General features: G+C 36.1%; 2 protein-coding genes across 7 annotated transcripts in view; one reads left to right on the forward strand and one right to left on the reverse strand.

The window, feature by feature from the left end:
* Positions 1–8,946, forward strand: part of LOC128986004 (uncharacterized) — a 58,378-nt gene extending 49,432 nt beyond the window's left edge. For all 6 annotated transcript variants that reach the window (XM_054406060.1, XM_054406057.1, XM_054406058.1 and 3 more), the window contains 2 exons: positions 5,750–5,894; positions 8,615–8,946. In XM_054406060.1, coding sequence (XP_054262035.1) covers positions 5,750–5,894; positions 8,615–8,691 — 222 coding nt within the window. In that variant the 3' untranslated portion in view covers positions 8,692–8,946. The remainder of the gene's footprint in view (positions 1–5,749; positions 5,895–8,614) is intronic.
* Positions 8,947–11,998: 3,052 nt separating this feature from the next.
* Positions 11,999–20,987, reverse strand: part of LOC128986002 (serine protease snake-like) — a 46,257-nt gene continuing 37,268 nt past the window's right edge. The window contains exons 3-7 of the mRNA XM_054406051.1: positions 19,439–19,581; positions 17,360–17,469; positions 16,150–16,421; positions 12,840–13,006; positions 11,999–12,424 (exon numbers count right to left, since the gene is read on the reverse strand). Of these exons, the coding sequence (XP_054262026.1) occupies positions 12,260–12,424; positions 12,840–13,006; positions 16,150–16,421; positions 17,360–17,469; positions 19,439–19,581 (857 nt within the window). The 3' untranslated portion in view covers positions 11,999–12,259. The remainder of the gene's footprint in view (positions 12,425–12,839; positions 13,007–16,149; positions 16,422–17,359; positions 17,470–19,438; positions 19,582–20,987) is intronic.

Consider the following 20,987-nt stretch of genomic DNA (forward strand, 5'->3'; position numbering starts at 1 on the left):
TTTACATATCATAGAACCAACTTTTTTAGTTGAAACAGCTATTCATAATGTTAACATGGGGAACTATACAGAGCCACTGGGGAGGAGCCCGAAAGGATTTTTGACAATAGACAATAGACAATTAATCTTTATTTACACATTCATTAAGAATAGTAGTAGCGTCAATTTACAATTTTTTCTAAATATGTGGTTGAGGTGTTGTTTGGTCAAAGATCTGTTGGTAGTCTTTTAAAGAGTAAAATGGTCGATTAATGAGCCATTGATGCGCTGGTTTGAGGTCATCTTCTGTCTTGCTTCTTAGGTCTGGTGGTAGCCTGTTATAGATTTTCAATCCTACGTATGAAGGTTTCTTTTCAAACTGTGCCGTGCGATGTTGTGGAAGGTTGTACTGCATGGTGTTTCTCAGGTTGTGTTGGTGCATTTTGCCACGCCTTGTAAGGTTATTTCTTACTGCAAATAACACAACTTCCTGGATGTATGAGTGCTACAAGGGTAAGTACTTTGAGTGACTTGAATGCTTCCGTGCAGCTGTCGAGTCTGTGTAGTCCTGCAGTTATTCTGACTGCGTTTTTTGGTTTTGTGAGAACTCTTTGCATGTTAGTGGCAGAGGTTCCACCCCATGCTACAAGTCCACATCTAATGTGCGACTCGAAAAGTGCAAAGTATGCTACTTTTGTTATGATGTCATCTGTTGCATTTTTTATATGTTTAAGAGCATAGATGCTTGAACTTAATTTTTTACATATATTGTCCACATGAGGGGTCCAGGTTAAATTCTTGTTGAGTGTAATGCCCAAAAACTTAGCTTCATCTTCCACTTCTACATCTGGAAGTCGTGGCACTTCATGAGATTTACGGCCAAAAGCCATTTGAGTTGTTTTAGACATGTTTACTGCGAGATGATTGTTGTAGCAGTATTTTTAGGCCATACTGAGTGACACATAGGATTTTACTTCTAGATTTTCAGCTTGTGGTTCATTAAACACTAAGGTTGTGTCATCAGCATACATAAGAGTAAGGCAGTCGTCTCCTATTTGTTGCGGCAAATCGTTGGTAAAAAGAATAAATAGTACCGGACCCATAACAGACCCTTGGGGAACTCCTCGATTTATTGGTTGAAAACTTCATCTTGCTTTTCTTATTTGGCTGTTATCTCTGTGCCTTAGTTCTACAAACTGACTCCTGCATGTAAGGTAGCTTTGAAACCATTCTCTTACTATCCCTGATACCCCAAGGAAATTCAGCTTTTTAATGATTAGCTGGTGGTCAAGGCAGTCAAATGCCTTACTGAAATCAAGAAAGATTCCTGTTGTTCGATTTCCTTCATCTAGGCTGTCAATCAGGGACTCAACCATCTGAATTATTGCTGTTGTTGTGGATTTCCCTTTTGTAAATCCATGTTGCACGTTGTTCAACAGGTTGTGATTTGTGCAGTGGTCTAAAAGTCTTTTTAAAACAACTTTTTCATATATTTTGGAGAAGGTGGAAACGAGGGAAATTGGTCTGTAGTTGCTTGCTTCTAATGTGCTACCTTTTTTGAATTTCGGATATACTTTGGTTATTTTAAGTAGTGAAGGAAAGATGCCTTGCTTTAGGGATTTATTTATTAAATCAGCCAAGGGTAGTGCTAGTTCATTGCAGCAATGCTTAAGTATTTTTGATGAGACTTCATCGATTCCAGACAAGTTTTTTGCTTTAAGTTTGTTTATAATCATTTTAACTTCCCTCTCGTTCGTGTTTTGAAAGGAGGAAAACGGTGGACCTGTTTGAGTTACGTGTGGGGTTTGAGCAGTGTTCTTTAGGTGTTTTTGTTTCTCTACTGTTTTTTCTGCTACCTGTGTAAAAAATGTGTTCAAATGCTCTGCAACATCGGTCACATTACTTATGAGTTTGCCATCTACTTGAAGGGTTATTTCATTTAGGGGTGTTTCCTTTTTGGACCACACTTTGTTTATTGTTTCCCAGATAGCTTTAGATTTATTTTCAGCTTTCATCAACTGGTCAGAGTTAACCTTTTTCCGCATCGTTTTCAAGTACAGGTCATAGTTATTTTTATTTTCAATTGAAACCCTTCTGTCATCTGGATTACCGTCACCTCAAACTTTCTTAGAGCTTTAAGAAATTCGGCTTTGAGTCTCACTGCTTCTGGGTCCATAGAGAATTTAAGCTTATGTTTTCTTTGTGTTATTATCTTCTTTTGGGGGCAGGCTGCATCCATAGCTACTCTCACTATGTTACTAAAAGTTTTAAAAGCTTCTTCGGCATTGTTTATTGAGGTAACACTAAGCCAGTTTTCTTGACTGAGAAGATACTTGAGGTCTTGCAGGTTTTTATATTTTAGGCAGCGTCCAATTTGGGCTGGATAACTGGGCTGGAGTTGATGCGTGAGTTGAAGTTTATAGTAGCCTACAGAGTTGAGCAGTATGATCAGAAAGTCCTGCACTGATGATTTCTGGAGTGAGTTTGTTTGTATCCATATTTGTACATATCCAGTCAATGGAGGTTTGTGTTAGATTTGTTACTCTTGTAGGGGGAAGCTATAGTCTCTGGATGTTGTGCAAAGCAAGAGTTTCATTTAAGATAATGTGTTTCCTGTTAGGGTTACACAAATCAACGTTAATATCTCCCATGATGATGAGAGGAGAATTTTCAATTTTTGTTTCCTCAATTAGTTGTGTAAATGTGTTTAATGATTCCTCAAGGTCTCCGTTTGGCGGTCTGTAGGTTCCCAGTATAAACAGGTTTGAGTTCTTGAATGTTATTTTTATAAGAGCTGCTTCAAATAACATTTCTTTACAGTACTTGGAAACATCTATGGCTACTGTGCTACTCTTAAGGCTTTCTTTTACAATAATGCATACATCTCCCTTTCTGTGTTCTATTCTACTATAGTGAGCCTTGAGGCAGAATCCAGCAGCTATGACAGTGCTGTTTATTGTGTCAGGTTTCAGTCCATGTTCTGTCAAAATTACTATGTCAGGTTTGGTTTCTTCTAAAATGTGCTGCAGTCTATTTATTTTATTTGAGACTTCCTGTGTATTTTGGTGCAACAGGATGAATTTGGAGTTTACATCCTGACTCGATTGTCTAAAAAAATAGCCAGGTTGCGTTTGTCTTGTCTCTGCTGATGTTTGCAGTTTTCTTAAAGTAAAATCAGGCTGCATTGGAATAATCTGAGAAGGTGAGGAAAATACAAAGTTATTATCCTGTAGCGATGCCGCCTCGCTTTTTACTACGAATCCATAATGCTTCTTCATATGTTCTGAATAAAATCCTATATTTTTTAAAAAGAATTCATTGTAATCCTCGTCTTTGCTCTTTGTCTGAGCATTTAGGGGTGGATGTTTATTTTTATTTTCTAGTCTCTTTCAGGCTTTCTCGAGCTTTTACTGTTTGTGACACTTGTGACAGTTTTTCTGGCGGGGTTTGGCTGGTTTCCCCGGTTGATACTTGCTCTGTTGAGGTCTCAGATGGCAGTTTTTTCGTAGGAGTTTGTCTGACTCTCCCTCTGTTGTAGTTTCGGTTGGCAGTTTTTTTAGTAGGAGTTTGTCTGATTCTCCCGGTTGTTGTTTCAATTTGCAGTTTTTTTTTGGAGTTTGTCTGGCTCACCACGTTGTGCTTTTGAAGGTTTTGCTGTTTCTTTCTCAGCAGTCAGTAGCAATTTTGTTCTGTTGTTGATTTGTTTGTTCTAGGTTTTTTTTGCATTTTGCAGGGATACGCTGAATATGTTAGTTTTATTATGATTTCTTTGAGCCCTTTTATTTTTTAATGAACTTGATGTTGGAGTGGAAGGATTTGTATGAGTTATCAGAGAAGTGGTGTTGTTAATTACGTGTTCCATTTGATTTTGTTTCATTTTAATTTGAGCAAGTTCAGCTAAGAGGAAAGGACTGTGACCAGCTATACATTGATGGGTCTGGACTACAGCAGGCTTTGTACTAACCAGATTTTCCTCTTTTTCATCCAGCTGAGCTTCATTGTGTTCTTGTGTCAGATCTTTTATGTTCTGTTTGAGTTGTTGAATTTCTTGTTCATATTTTTTTTAACGTGTCTTCTTTTTTCCTTGTCCAATTCTTCAAAGATGTGCTCTAATTTACTCAATATGATCTTCTCATTGTCAAGCTGTTTTTCAAGATTATTGATGCTGGTTTCCACTAACGAGTTGTTTTTCATTAACAATGTTTCATTTTGGTGTAATATAGAGTGTCTATCTTTTCTTCTTGAGATAAGAATATACCTATATGTTAATCGGGAATGTGGCTATCATCATGCCAAATTTCAGCCCAATCCGTCCAGTAGTTAATGCGTGATTGAACCTCAAACAAACAAACAAACAAACACACAAACATTCACATTTATAATATTACTAGATGGGTGCCCGTTCTATGCACGGGGATCTTATCGTAGTCAGTTGAAACCTTTTTATATTAAGAACAGCTGCATATTTTCAGATATGCTGGCAAAACTATTATATATAAACCTTATCAAATACAGTATCTCACAGTTTCAAACCAAAACAAATGCTTCACAATTAAATGTCACCCGGATCGTGTTGGTCCATAGGTTAAATCCAGTGAATAAACTAAAAAATGCTTTTCATTTACGGTTACACTATATTATTGCACTTGCGATTAATTAAATCCGTTATGTAAGAAAAACATTTTTAATCTCACTTGGTTGGGATTTGCTTTCAAAATGTGATCGAAAATGGTTGCGGTATTTGTAAACAACATTTGTAACATATCAGTGACAGCTAGAAAAAATAATCTCGATCCGAACAGCTGTTCGTTATTTCATAGATTATATGATAAAAATTTGACAAAACTTGACAAAAATCGCACAAAACTGCATTTTTGAACGTCCGTAATTTTATTTACAATGTAGTGAGGCCATATTTTAATGGCTAAAGACACTTTCGCCAATCCAGTGAATACATTAAAATGACTTGGATCTTGATAGGTACTCTCGTTTTCCTGGAGAAGATAGCGTAAAATGCCATCTCGAGTGTTACAGACAGACAGAAAGACAGACAGACAGAAATAGAGATAAGACTCGTTTCAGTCGTTTCTGCTGCTTTAATGTATAAAACATAAAAATAACCTAAAATGTATAATTCTGAGCAATGTACAGACAAAACTCTAATTTTATTTTTATAGATAGTAAGATAACATGTGCTTTTGTATTATTATTGGTTTTTATGATCTGTGTTCATGCAGAAGAAATATAAAACCGTTGTACTCAATTATTTTTTTCTCTTAATTATATTTAGTGAGATTTTCTCTCTCAAAGTATTTAACAAAGTTTTCCCCTCATTTCACTCTAACTGCTCTTGATTTAAAGGTAAAATATCTTCCTATTTCGTACTATTCAAGCCTGATGCTAAATTATTTTCTCTCGTCTCTTATTCTACTCTGTAATCATTTCACTCAATTACCACACTCAATAATCAACCTCACCAATCATTACACCAACCACAGTCTATAACCTCACCAGTCAGACCAATCACAATGACCACACTAATATAATATATAATATATAATAATATATAATCAAATCTACAACCCAAAACACATAACCCCTACTCACCCCACCAACTATTGGGACAGGTGGCTATAATACTCAGCTTCTGCTTTGTGTTATAGTCATCATCTCCTTATCTCCTATCCTACCTAACCCTATCCAAGATTAGGGCCTTAGCCTTTGAGGAGTTTCCACCCACTTTAGACAATAACGTGACCTAATTTTTCAGACAAAACCTCGACTGATTCTGCAATGGGTTGTATTACAGCTGGCAATGATCATCATAGACATTGTGTTGACCAACTCATCATATATCAGGGAGAGTGAAAAATACAATATGAACTATTTTTACATCTTCTATATAACTTGGAAAAGTGAGTAATAAGTTAAGGGATTAAGGTTTAACTTAGTGGCGGCAATAAGAGCCCGCAGCCCCCTCCCATAAGTTTGTTCGCCTTTCCCAATAATCTTTTAAAACATTATCACATGTATTTCCGCCTAAATTTGCACTTTAGCTTGGCACGGCATATGCCGAGGCGTCATCATCGTCTTCCATGATCGTGGCAAAATCGTGAATACTTCCCGTAGTCATGGAAGAAACATTATAATAATAGTCTACCGTGATTGCAACCAAATCTATGAGCAAACTGATTTTGAACCGATCTGATTTGGCCCGAGGCCCATATAGGTCAGTAACATTTTTTATCTGACTCGAAGTAAACAAATCTAAAGTGCAGCCTCCTAATAGTAAGAAATGAAATGAATTGAAAATCCTTATTTAGCATCAATGAGGGATGCCCTATTATAGCGCCTTCACACAGTCCACGAGGACAGTTCATGCAACCTGCATGACTGATGACAATTTTTGGTACTTTGGTATTATCCGGAAGCCACCCTTACACAGTGCGCTGCGGCGGTTATCTTAGGTTGGGTTATCATAAATATGTTTGTAGGACTTTCCTCATTTCCAAACAATATACCAGATGAGTCATCATACTTTCTCTCGCCAAACTCCCCTGACTGGTTTAATGATTGCCACTACACGAGTCAAAAAGCGCTGTACATCAGAGTCTGAGTATAGAAACAAGTTGATGAACTAGATTGACACGAGTGTGGAAAGTTTCTCGAGTGCAGCAAAGGCAGTTTGCACTTGTGTTGCACATTATATTTTCTCTACAGTTACTATAAATCATATAAATATTGTCTTTCAAACAACAACACGTGATTAGGTTAGGTTAAATCCAAACATTGAACAAAATGGGAAACGCTGCACCAGATGATTGTAGTAGTAATATCTTTAATTGTTACCAACTTATTTTCAAGCTTACCGGATTATGTGCATAATAAAAGCACGCTATTTTGTGTTGTTTGGTTGGAATACTGGCCGGTGTGCCAAGCCGCCAAAGTAAGGCTTTCTGCAGTGGCGTATCGACAATTTTAGCGAGTGGAGCAGTCGCTCTAACAATGAACTATGAGTTCGGTTAAAAATATTTCTACAAAGTATGCGGGTGGTGAGGTGGTAAGTTTTCAACAGAGAGTTGAGTTAAAGCCGCTAGGCCCGCCAAACCCCGATTTATAGTTATTACACAATGTCAACAATCCTGTAAAATTAGGAAAGGATTTATGTTTGTACTCTTCAATTATGCCTTAGATAACGCCCAAAGGGTCATTACCTTCTAACTAAGTGCTTAAACGTCACCGACATCTACCCGCCATTTGTAAATTCGCGTCCTTTGCTCAGTTCCCGCTGTTTACGTGCACTTAGTAAAGCTATCCTGTTTTGAGGAGATTTCTAAGTAGGTTCCGTCCAATGAACTTAATTTAAATTCATGTTTTTATTTTCCAATAACCTAATCAAATAGGTAAAATATAATAAACCCAATTTGACTACAGTAGAGTCCCGCAAACTCGGCGTAATGTGGACTGGAAGGGTGCTGAGTTTGTGAAATACCGGGTTATCAGGAACTAGGGTTAAAAATAAGAACAATACAATTTTTAAGCTTTTTAACCGCCTTTTTTATTAATATTTTTATTACAAGTCAGTATTAAGTCATCAGATTTAGTACAACAAATCCTTGGTATGAGTTGCGAATGATTTTGTCTAGCGCTGGCTTGAGTCCATTTTTAACTCGGACTCAAAAAATCACTAATTTTCTGAACCAGGTGATGGCCGAGTTATCCAGACTGCCGGGTTATCGAGTGCTGAGTTTGCGGGACTCTACTGTACCAATTTATGTTTAAGAAATTATTTTGTCTAGATTGCATAAAAAAGCTAGTTTACAGTTATTATTTTTCAAAAAATTTTCTGGGGGAGAGCCCCCTGCCTACCTTGGGGCCCCAACAGACCCCCGTACTGGGGGCGGCTTGGGCCATCCCTGCTCCAGGGCGCTCCAAACCTGGCTTTCTGTACTATAAATCTGTAGGGGTGACCCCCACTTTTTCAGGTGACTGTAGGATTAATAATTTTTTGTTGCTTTTTAAGGTTTAAAAAGCCAACTACTGTATTATTATCACTGACTTTAGCTTAATGCTGTACATAGACTTCTCATGCTAGTGTAAAATCAGAATCTTGTTTTAATGTTTATTCCATACCTGGTTAATTGTGTGTTGATATAAAATAACATGTTTTATTAGATTTCAGGATAAATTCAAAATGTGCTCTTTGGTTGTAAATGCAAGTGAGCACAAAATAAGTTTTATTTGGCAAAATTATTTCTAAGTCGGTAAAATGATAATAAGTAAATAATAATCCCCAAATTCCAAATATAAACATACCTTTGACTAGACTTGTTATCAGCTGATCTTTAAGGAAGACACACTATAAGGGGAAAATGTTTAAAGCATTCTAAGGGTTCACTTGTAAATGTAAAATTAATGAATCTTTGACTCAATCTAATTTTGCTTGTGAGTCAACAAATTGATGAGTTATTTCCTGGAAAGTCATCTCATACAGGAAAATTGGCTGATTTTTAGATTGCTTGTATCAATGTAAAAATTTACAAGGATGTGTCTATTTTTATTTTCTTCATGATGCTAAACATATGTTTACCTAGATTTAATTAAAAAACTAAGATATTTATCTCACTTTCAACAGGTTTGGAAGCTTACGGTGTCTACATTTGCTACTGCTACTACATTAGCGTCATATCGGACCCCACACAGATCGTCTAAGTTATCAATGAGGAACTAAATTTTTTAAAAAGATGGTTAAAAATAATAAAAAAGCAGTAAATAAGAAAAAGAAAGAAGAAGGGAAAATAGATTAATGTAGTACCCTAATATTGTAAAAGCTTAACCGTTACCTCTTAACTGAAGCACACTGGAGTTCAAATAAAATAAACAGCAGTAAATATTTCTTATGAGAACATTAAAGAATTGTACTTTGCAAATGTACGCAACCTCAAATATATGCAATTGTATATTGAAGTGACAAAAAAAAATCAAATATACCTTGAAGATAAAATACAGCCTTTATAATTAAAGATTGAAAATATAATTGTTGCCATACAGTGTAGGTATATCAATTTGAATTAATTGATTTAAATAATAATAAATATTTACTCTTTTATCGCTATGAGACCTAGAGTTAGATGTTGTCATAGATATGTTTATGACACAGAAAAAAGTAAAAAGTATAAAACAGAATTTAAAATAAAGTATCATACAGTTGAACCTTTATAAGACGAATTTCAAGGGGTACGGGAAAAATTCGTACTATAGAGGTATTCTTAATAAAGAGGGTCGTTTTATCGAGGTTTAATGCTGCTGTTATTCTTCTTATAGAGGTTTCTCCTCGCTCCAAGGTTTCTCCAAACAATGACTGAGGAAGGAGGGATGGGTGCATGGGGGTTTCATGTTGAGACAAGCTTCTGTTTGTTTTGAAAACTACGTACTATGGAGGTTAAGATTATGATAAATTTGTCTTATAGAGGTCACGTTCGTCTTGTAGAGGTTTTGTGCTAAGAATATTTGTTGTATAGAGGTAAATCAGTCCTAGCCTATGTCACAAACAAATTCGTCTTATGGAGGTTTTTAACTTAATTACTATGTTGTATAGAGCAGTGTTTTTAGCATTGACCTATATGAAAGTGTCAAGGGGATTAAAAAAAATTTGTCTTATCGAGGTATTCGTTTTATTGAGGTTAGTACAAACGAGGTTCAACTGGTACGCAATTCACCCAGGAAGCTGGTGTTAATGGTATATACTCGGATGAAATCCCATGCAAGGCTTGCCAAGTTAAGCTTCTCACCGTAAAAAAATATCCAACTTCCCAGACGTGTGGGGTAATACACTGTTCTCATAAACCGAAATGAAATTTATACTGGTAGTCATGATTGATTTATTGACTTATGTGGTATTCCCAGTTTCAAGAAAAATTTATTAATGCTGTTGGTTTACCTTAGAATGGCCAGGTTCTTGATGATTGTAGAAGTTTAATCTCGATGTACATTTTGCCACCAGTGTGGCATCTTCAGGGGCTGCAGGGACGTATTTAAGTATGTGCCGCCTCTAGGCAACGAAGTTTGCCCCCCCCCCACACTTATCAGCGACCTCACTATAATATCACCCCAATGGCCAATACATACCCTGTCAACTGATTTTGTAGAACAATCGGCAATATTGCATGCTGCATCAACAAATTTAATAACTTTTAGGGCCCTTTTAACAGACTTTTTTGTGCCGTTTTTATGCAAAACGTCATTCTGACTTGGATACACAGAATGCAACGTTTTTTTTACCCAACCAGTAGTTATAATAGTGTGTTGCAGTGTGAAACGGCATACAAAATCATCTGTAGGAGTAGGCCTATACAAGGGGGATCTTATAACGCTTCTCATTAAACACTTTCAGTCAGATCCACTTAAAAGACATGCTATTGGCTTTGAAATGAAACAAATATGTTAACTTATAGAACTGTTTTATAAAAAAAAAAAAAAAAAAAACGCATGAATCAAAAAGAAAAAAGTAAGTACTTTTACTTAAAAGAATAATATATAATTTAAAATGTATTAAGTTGTTACAGTAGTAAGTATTTTGTTCGCACTTTCCTTCTTTCAACTTTTCAACCTTTCAGCTAGCGCTGAGGCTGCGTAGTGGCGTATAAGTATGGTTACAGTATGAAGTTAACAGGGGAGAAGTATTTTCTTCGTTCGCCACTACGCAGCCGTGGCATGCATGTCCGCCAGACCAATTAATAGGACAGCACGGAATACTCAGCACAGCCGTGTTATAAACTATTGACTGTTGTTTGACTGCGTTCTGCAATAATTTGATACTTAATTCAAATATTTCAAATGGCTGTTTTTCTGTTCCAAGAATTATTTGACAATCGTTATTTTTTTTTTAGATTAAAACCTCACTTTTAAATTTTTTAACCCCCAAAATGTTGCTGCCCCTAAAATTTGCCATTGTTAAATATGTCCCTGAGGGGCTGATTTGAGTTTCTTATCACATCACTATCACTAAAAACCCTATCCTTCCACTTATTTACATCTCAGTCTTAGAAGAGAAAGCTCTAACATCATAAACTCACCCCCATCCCCTGACCTACCACCTCAAGCCACAGTCAGACCTGTAACGCCCCCGGTCTGCGCACACGCTCATGCGCTCGCATCTCCACACTCGAGCCGTAAATCGTCCATCGACTAAAATGTAAATAAGTTAAAAAATAGTATAGTGTTTTTTTTAGTAATTTTTAGTGATAGTGATGTGATAAGAAACTCAAATCAGCTCCTGAAGATGCCACACTGGTGGCGAAATGTACATCGAGATTAAACTTCTCCAATCATCAAGAACCTAGCAATTATAAGGCAAACCAACAGCATTGATTTTTTGATCTTAGCATTGCATATAAAATGACCAAACACGATTCCCTGATCAAAATGCTTCAGTAGTGGTTTAAAAATAAAATAAATAGGTATAATGTACAAGGTTTATATTTTCCAAACTGCCTATAGGTAGGCTATGCACCAGTGGTGGCCAATAGCCCCATCTAGTTACTGTCAAAACTCTTAGTGTGCAATTCGTAGGGTGTTTACTGTGTAAAACAACGCTCCAAAGTGTGGTCATAAAGAAATCAACAGATATAATTTGAAAAATATAAAAAATACATTTTAAAACCAAAAGTTTTTATATATATTTTATTTAATTCCTAGAAACACTTGTCCATAACATTAATATCTCAAATGGATAAAATAATACTACAATTACAATCTAGCTCTAACTGCACAAAAAATACAATAATAATCACATGAGTCAGTCAATTATACTTGTCTATGACATAACGTCCGTTAACAATATTTTTATAATTATAATGATTGTAACTTGAGATTTATATTATTATAAACAGTGTAGGGCAATACAAAAATACACATAGAAGCAAACACATGCTAAAAGAAACTGAGCGTTAGGTAGGAAGACTAATTTTGGTATTGAGTAGGTAATTACATATCACTGAGGTGAGTAAACAACAATAAATACTGTCAAGTACAATATGGATTTATTTTAGTTCATCATTATTATTATAAAGGAATTAAAATTGTTTTCTTATTCTATTTAAGCATACTCGCATAGTGGATAGGTACCATGGAACTATACAATCAGCAACCTTTGGACGTATAGTTACAAATTTTCAGATAGTTGAGAAGCCCTCACTCACTTAAAGTTAAAGTTTATACTATACTTCTTAACCTCCTGAACGTATGTTTGTTGTCTAAAAATGATGATGATGTTTGTTGTCTAAGCCCACACGACGCTCTCTATCCAAGGCACATAATGAGATACCCTTGTGTATACTCCGGGGTAGTTCGCTGCACAGCGCACTCCAAAGGAAGTAATCCCCACTTGACTGTACATACAGTACGGCTCTCTCAGTCGGATCTGAAGAGGGCCTCCAGAATCACCCTGGAACGGACAAAAATGAATGATGATAAAACTGTAAAGTTGAGTTGGTATAGTATTCACCTTCAAAAGAGGTTTAGTTTGGGTAATTATCATTGAGCTATCTATAATGATGTTTTCTATGAAATGTTCGACGTTAAATTAGTTAGTAACAAGACCAATGTTACAGGATTAGCTGTTACCTTACAAAAACGATAAAAAAATTATAAATGACGAAATGACGTAGACACAAAATCAATCCTGAGAGGGACGGTGGCAGGCAAGTAGTCATTGACTGTTTCTAATACAATTTTACATGAAAATCATTGAAAAGCACTTGAAAGAAAAAATAGATTCTATCCACTCCTCCTTCCATTATTTTTACATGACCTAACCATCCTAATTCTGGTAGTACAATAAACAAACGCAACAAGTGTACCTTGCAAGTATCTTTCCCATTCGCCAGGTCTCCTGCACACAGCTGAGATGCGTCTACAATTCCATTCTTGAGTTTCGGTCCAATAGAAGCCTTGTAGGTGTCAACACACTCCTTCCTTCCGATGATTGTTAAGTTCACCTTCTGAAGAACACCACTTTGTTTTCCTCCTAAAAAGAAAATACTTGTTATGTTTCAACATTTTGTTGCAACAACAAAATAAGCTTAATTTGACACGTTCCCTACCAGCCGCTACTCTCCTCCATATAGGGCCACCCGTTAGTGAATATGTTAAATATTTGTAGTCCTAAGATTACATGTGTAGTAGACTTCTGTAAATCTTGGCCTTGGTTGGTTAGTCTGGCTTAGTTTTTTTACCCAGTACTTTTTCAGTGATACCACTTATTACATGTTACTTTTAGCGAATTTCCCATAGGGAATAAGCTATTACCGTAGTACTCATGGTAAGACCTGGACCCGGGGCCGATTTAATTTTTCATTTTGAGGTCTCTAGAGGCCAAAAACACCATCCGTTCAAATGAATATATGTATATATATATATGTGTCCGTTAGCGCGACAACTTGAGCAAAAATGATCCGATTTTGATTAAATTTGGTACAAACGTGTAAACCTACATTTATTTGAACGTGTAAACCTACGTTTATTCGAACGTGTAAACCTACGTTTATTCTAACGTGTAAACCTACGTTTATTCGAACGAGTTCGCATTCCAGCATAATCGGACCATGGGAACGGGGGTTTATGGGAATAGTGTAATAATTTTAAATTGCCATGTTATTCTTATGGAGAAAATGAAAACTGTTGTAGTTTACTTGTTTTGGATACATGTTGATAAAATTTGGCAAATTTATTTATTTCATCCCATATTATAGACGTATGGTTAAAAAAAACACTTTATCTTCCCCGTAGCAGCAAACCTAAGCACACCTTAAATCTAATGTTAATAAATGTCTAATGTTAATAATGAAATAGGGAATAAATATGTCTTGTTTATGGAAATATTTTTGTAAAAATGTAATCAGACAAGTTGAAATTCACTTAGTCTGCAGGTTTGCTGCGGCGGGGGTATTTTATACACTTACATTACATTTACATGAGACATTACATTATTTACACTTACATTGACTTCCTTAGGATAATTTTCAAATATGTTTCTTAACATATAGTTTTCTTTTGTTCATTAATTATTCTGTAAATTGCTTTTCATTTCATTCTATTAAATTAACTTGTAACATTAGTATTTTATAAAAGGTGTTGGACCCAGACACTCTTATATTGTGTGTTACAGGTTTGTAATGTAGAATAATGTTTGAGACAAAATCTTTACTATGGAATTCGTTATGCAGAAAATGAAATTGCTGCATGGAAAGGACAACTGGGATGATTGGAAATATCTAATGCAAATTAGGTAGGCTTAAAGGAATCCCAGATGCCTACGAAGCAATTTCTGGCAAAATGGAATTGCCAGAGAAACCTAAAGATAACACACAGGCTGCATTAATGAAAGAATACAAATAATGAAGATGGATAAGTATAACAAAACACAGTCAGAGGTAATGTTTATGTTAGCATCTTCATTAACACGTTCTGTGCTAGGGGCGGGAATTCACGCCCTGCGGTACCGGCACCACTGACGCGGGGCGGGAAATGTCGTCCTTCGTTACTTGAGATTTGAGTCCTTGGGTTTGGTGGAGATGCCTGACGGTAGACTGAAGCGGGGAGCAAGAAGATCACCAGGGGCGGACAGTCTTTGAAGGAGTGAATCTTCTCCAGGAGCGGGTAGATGAGGGGATTCTGCGTAGCCGTAGAATCCGTAGAAGGTGGAAGGTCACAAAATCATTTAGAGGTCTTCCCGTCACAACACTTTGGTATTTTTACAAATTAAAGGCACTCTCTGACATTTAGAAGGGGGAGATTGACTCTGGGTTAACTAATGCAAGAGTGGACAGTGCAGACTGGAAAAGTAGGTCAGATAAGATAAGCTATCTTTGGAAATCCTGGTACTAGTAGAAAATTCAAATATATTAATAAATTAAAACCAAACACTGACTTTGAACAATTTGAGTTACCTCATGCAGTTACAATGGCAAATGAACAACAGACAAGTGCTATTGGTAGAGGAACAATTTGCATGGAAGCAAATTTGGATGGGATTTGGAATCCAGTAAAGCTAACCAATGTATGGTATACCTGATATTTTTGCTAACTTATTTTCAGTAACCGCTGCTCAAGATTTAAATGTAAATAGTAAATTTGTATCGACATCTAAGGGGTGCACTTTGTTTGATAAAAATGGTAAACCACTCATCAAAGGACATAGAAGTCAAGGCAGAGGCTTGTTTAAGTTAGCAGTAAGAAAATCAGTAGACCTCATGGCTGTCATGGAAGAAGTTCCAGCTGTTAATCATTTACAGTTACTTCATAAACGACTAGGACAGAAAAGCAAAACTGAGAACTGAACCTTAATCTCAAGCTTGACAATGAGATATGTGAAGGTTGTGCTTATGGAAAAATGCACAGAGCACAATTCAGAAGTAGAGATGAACACAGAGCTTCAGTACCTGGTGAAATCGTTCACTCTGATGTTTGTGGACCTTTCTTTGAGTCAAATGGAGGTTCAAGATATTTTATATTGTTCAAGGATGACTTTTATTGCTACCACAGTTTTTATTTTATGAAGACAAAATCTCAAGTTGTAGAGAAGCTGAAGTAGTTTCTTGCAGAAGTCAAAGTCACAGGCCATATAATATGTAAATTGAGATGTTAAGTGGAGGAGGTGAGTTCGACAACGAAAGTACTAGACAAGTCCTTCAAGTGAATGGAATACAATCACAATACCACACACACCACAACAATTTGGGATGAGTGCCGTTATGGGGAGAAAAAGTGGCAGCGGGAAACCTCAAAGGTAAGAAAATTAACACAAGTGAACAACTAGCTGATTTGTTTACAAAACCCCTTCTTTGACCAAGGTTAAAGGCTTAAGACAGCAAATTGGACTAGCTTAAGTTCCTTTGAAGTCTCTAAGGAAGCCTTGAGTAGGGGAAGTGTTGCATATAATAACTATTTGACTATGTTTATTATATTTAGTACTCTTTGACGTTCTTATGAGAATTCAAATATGTTTGTTAACACATGGTTTTCTGTTGTTCATTAATTACTCTGTAAATAAGATTGACGAATTTAGTAAATTATAAAAAATTTCCTCTAGTAAAGTATTCTTTTAATTTCATTCTATTAAATTAACATGTAACAATATGGTATTTTAAAACAAAATTCACCATAACATACCCCACTCCACTCGCCCCCATCCTGTACCAAGCGCGTAAGTCTTGGCAAACGTATGATCGATCTGAAGACAGATTGGCCGAACATACTCGTTGAATTTGATTGTGTCCTTAAGCTTGTACAATGCTATGTCGTTGTACACACTAGGGCTCTTGTATTCCGGGTGGTTTATCCTCTCAATAATCTGATATTCTCTTGATTCTGCATGTCTGTTCTTGTCATCATCTGTTGAAAATATGTCATAGTCACCGAGTCTGACCCAGCTGGCTAAACCTCTGGAAGAAATAAATGTTGGTATTGTAATTCATGTTGCATCTATAGTTCTGTATAGTGCTACGCTACAATGGAGGGTTAGTGTAGAAACAATTTGGTGAGTTCTAGCTGACAAGTTTGACGCTCAACTAGGGGAAGAGAGAAAGATGGCATGAGAGTAATTTCAGGTAACCAGTGAAATATAAGTTCACTTTTGAGACAGAAGTTTAGAGAAACAGTTTTGACTATTGATTTGGAGTCAGCCTCCGTTAATTTCGCTAGAACTGACTCAACTGAGTAGATTCTGAACGATCTCAATGAGCTCTCGTACAAACTTTGACAAATTTTAACTACCTATTTTACCAAAAAATGTCTTGCTTAGGCAATGGGGAACCAATGCACGCTACTGTTTTATCCCCGGAAACCGTTCTATTGGTAAATGTAGGTAGCTTACATATTTGTGAAATAAACAACCTACTTAAAAAAGGCCATGACAATAATTATAAGCACTCTTATTAGGGCTTCAGCAATATTGATCAATCTTAGATACGATTAAAAAATAATCTGCTTAAAGAGTTCTCTAAGATTTTACTATGTATCTTTGAGTGTTTTCTTGAGGTCCTGAAACCAAATTTTGGGCTCTATACACCATTTTAGTTGTTAGAAATCAGATCAAAATTGTCATGGGGCTTGTCCATCGCTGGAATAACGTATGACGTCAGACCAAACTACCTCAGAAGATGAAAATATTTCCATTTAAAGCAGTAAACTTTAATCAACCGCTTTCATACTGGGATAAATTATTATAATGTTGATAAATGTATAGGTATTCAGGTAAAAGTATAACTTTTCGCTGAATAAACGAATTTGAAATTTGAATGCGAATGTTTAAGAAGATGTTTTTATATTATTTGTTTTTATGTATGCAGAGAGATTAGATTGTACATAAATGACCACTTACTTACTCCCAGCATTAGTACAATGAGCAGCACTGAGAACGAACCGTTCACTGATCAGACTCCCTCCACAGAGCCAATCAATGTTGTTCTTTGGTCCGTAGCCAATCAGGGCCTGAAAATATCTCAATTTCTACAAATTGGTATAATGTTCACACTTATACCTTAGTTATTTGATGTAGTCTAGATGGCAATACCTACTCATTATAATTTACAGTATTGCCCCTTGAATATGAAGTGAAAACTCCTCCCTTAGGATTGTGACACTATTGAACTTGAAATCTAAATCAGACAAAACTCTCAAAAAGGTGAGGGATTCACTGTGCTTATTCACTGAAAGAGCCTAGATTGTCTCTTGGTTTAAGTTGCTGGAGGTTTTCTCAACACAAACACACAGCATAGTCACAATTATTCCTCCCATTTTCACATTTTCTCAAACATACATCACATTATTTCACAGTCAGTGTCCATTCTTAATTTCTGCTAATCTAATACTGTAGCATATCCCATATTTGTGACTGAGTTTGGAAGTTGGTTCTTGACATTTCTTTGATCTGTGCTACAGAACCCATCTAACCACTAACCAATTATCCATATATCATAACCCCCAAATCTTCTGACATTTGAAGGTTAGTAAGCAAAATACAAATACAATGAAGATGGTGTCTCACTTTTATATGTGAAACTATTTTAAGCATAATATGCTAAAAACAGGGTGTATAATGGAGTAAGCTGGTTTGAATAGGTTTGCTACTGACTGAGATCAACCACTGTTCTTTTAGCTAGGATCATTTATTAAAAGCCCAATGAACAAATACAGCTGTGTACGTTTATTAACAACACAAACAATACCACTAGGGAGTGTTGGTCTTTTTTCTGTTACCTTTTAAAAACATATGGATAAAAACGCAAACAGCATTAACACACAAGTTTCAGAAAGGAAAACATCTTTTAAAGTGGTTCCGATTTCTTTTAGGATAGAATCGACAACTTATGGGTACCCTGTTTGCTCAGGGAGTGGGACTGGTGGAGCTGAGCTTTAGGCCTCTTTTATGCACGGCGTTTTCCGTCGGGCGGAATCTATCAGAATCTATCGGGCTTTCCGTCGGTGAGTGTTTTAACATGGGATCAAATGGGACCCTTTTATGCACGACGGAATCTCCGTCGCGTTTTAGAATTCCGTCGGAGGCCGACGGAGGACTTAGACTCCGCCGAGTTTCGGCGTTTCGTGGAGCGTGTTTTTACATAGGTTCAAATGGAACCCTTTTATGCAACTGCGTTTCCCGTCGGGCGGAATGTAGTGCTGCCAACCTACCCCACGCTCTCTCGTCCACAGTATTGAAATCACCTACGGTAATCATTGTTAATAGAATATCATTATTCATTGTAATTGATTGAAGAGTGCAAATAAAGTGATGTAATTAGGGAAAAAATTGCTGCATGACAATTAATTACATTTTTGTTTAAATCCGCGGAATAATACAAACTTACTGTTTCGTAGGAACTTCTCAAACTTTTCCCCATCATTTCGCAGCAACCCATATAGGTTTGTGAAAGCCCCATCCACCCTACGACTTTCATTAACCGGGTGTACAGCCCATCTCATTTCCTTCGCCTTCGTCTATTTCTCTTCATGTACAAATAAGTATACACCAATACACAAGGATCTATCTTGGGTCACTGACGATGGTAAAATGAACGAAGTTGGTAGCATTGACCACCCCACCATGGGCATCAGCGGATTCCGCTCGGAGGAGAAACTGCATAAAAGGGACATCGATTCCGCCCAACGATTTCGCCCGACCGAAAACGCCGTGCATAAAAGAGGCCTTATACACCCCTTCCTCTGAGAGGTGAGAGATTCATGCATCCACACACTTTGATGGTCTGCCCTAATCCCTTGCGTCTGTATGTGTGTGAGGAGGGCAGACTCTTCCCTCTTCGGCCAGTCACACTCTCTGATCAAACAGGGTATAAAAGTATACTACTAAAACATCTTATTAGGTATATATATTTCAAAATAAATAAATAACTTTGAATATATACTATATAGCTGTCAGATTGTCAACAATTGGTCCACTCACCATATGGGGGTATTCTCTGGGGTTGGCTGGAGTACCATTGGTTATCAGAGGTTCGACCAAAGCGCAAGTATCTATCTCTATGAACCCATCTCCTATTGGGCTTTCGACTTTGTTAAATACAGCCTTTCCATACTCCTTGCATTCTAAAACACATAAAAAACTTTTACAAAATCATATACTGGTACAATGTTTTCTCACATTATCCCACTAAAATATTTTCTTTGACTCTTTCAACTGATCTGGAATGTAGAATATTTTATTGTAGTCCTTTTTAAAGCCTATAATAGTAAACAAATATACAGGGTGTTTCAGAATTCGTGTCGGATATTTTAGGGTGTTGTTTCTGGGTAAGAAACAAATCCAAATATCATATTTAAATTGACCGGAAGTCCTTAGTTACTCACACAGCCGCCATTTTGTTTTTTTTTCACTTATTAATTGTTTTCTAAAAAAATGGCAAGAGATAAAAAAATTTAAACTTTGCAAAAACATTTATGACAACTAGACAAAGCTACAAAAAAATTATGAACATTTTTTTAAATTCATAAAACAAAAATGGCGGCCATTTACAATTTTGTTTCTTAAATTATTCAAAAACCACTGAGTTAACAAAAATTGTACAAGCATAACCTTTTTAAGATAATTTAATTACAAATCGATTGACACCTTAACCTTTAAGATTGGATGAATATTAACTGAGTTATGGCAGCTTTAGTAATACGTGATCGCTAGATGTAGTGCATGCCGAGGCATGCGGCCTAAGTCTGCCACAACAATGCAACTGTCTGCGTCCGCTTTGCAAGTTATTTTTAAACGATTTTAGATTATTTCAAACAATAATAAAATATTACATAACCCCAAAAGTGTCCTTTTTATCAATTATCAATCATTAGGATGGCTTAAAAATTTCACACCTATTTACTGTTTTTAAAATTCACACTAAACAACCTATTTTTTTTAATCAGCTGTGGTTAAATTAAGCATACTTGTTTACAACTAATCAGCTGATTTTATTTTGTCTGAAGATGTTATTGTTTATTCAATGTAGTCAGTTCCTCTAACTTTTTACACTTACTTTTAAAGTGTACTGCCACTGTATAAGGTTAGAGGTACTGACTACATTGAATAAACAATAACATCTTCAGACAAAATAAAATCAGCTGATTAGTTGTAAACAAGTATGTTTAATTTAACCACAGCTGATTTAAAAAAATAGGTTGTTTAGTGTGAATTTTAAAAACAGTAAATAGGTGTGAAAGCCATCCTAATGATTAATAATTGATAAAAAAGACACTTTTGCGGTTATGTAATATTTTATTATTGTTTGAAATAATCTAATATCGTTTAAAAATAACTTGCAAAGCGGACGCAGACAGTTGCATTGTTGTGGCAGACTTAGGCCGCATGCCTCGGCATGCACTACATCTAACCTCCAGCGATCACGTATTACTAAAGCTGCCATAACTCAGTTAATATTCATCTAATCTTAAAGGTTAAGGTGTCAATCGATTTGTAATTAAATTATCTTAAAGAAGTTATTGTTGTAAAG

The sequence above is a fragment of the Macrosteles quadrilineatus genome, unplaced genomic scaffold (genome assembly GCF_028750875.1).
Source record: "Macrosteles quadrilineatus isolate MER2022 unplaced genomic scaffold, UCM_ALF_1.0 Scaffold_2__2_contigs__length_208266976, whole genome shotgun sequence".
Taxonomy (NCBI): Eukaryota; Metazoa; Arthropoda; class Insecta; order Hemiptera; family Cicadellidae; genus Macrosteles; species Macrosteles quadrilineatus.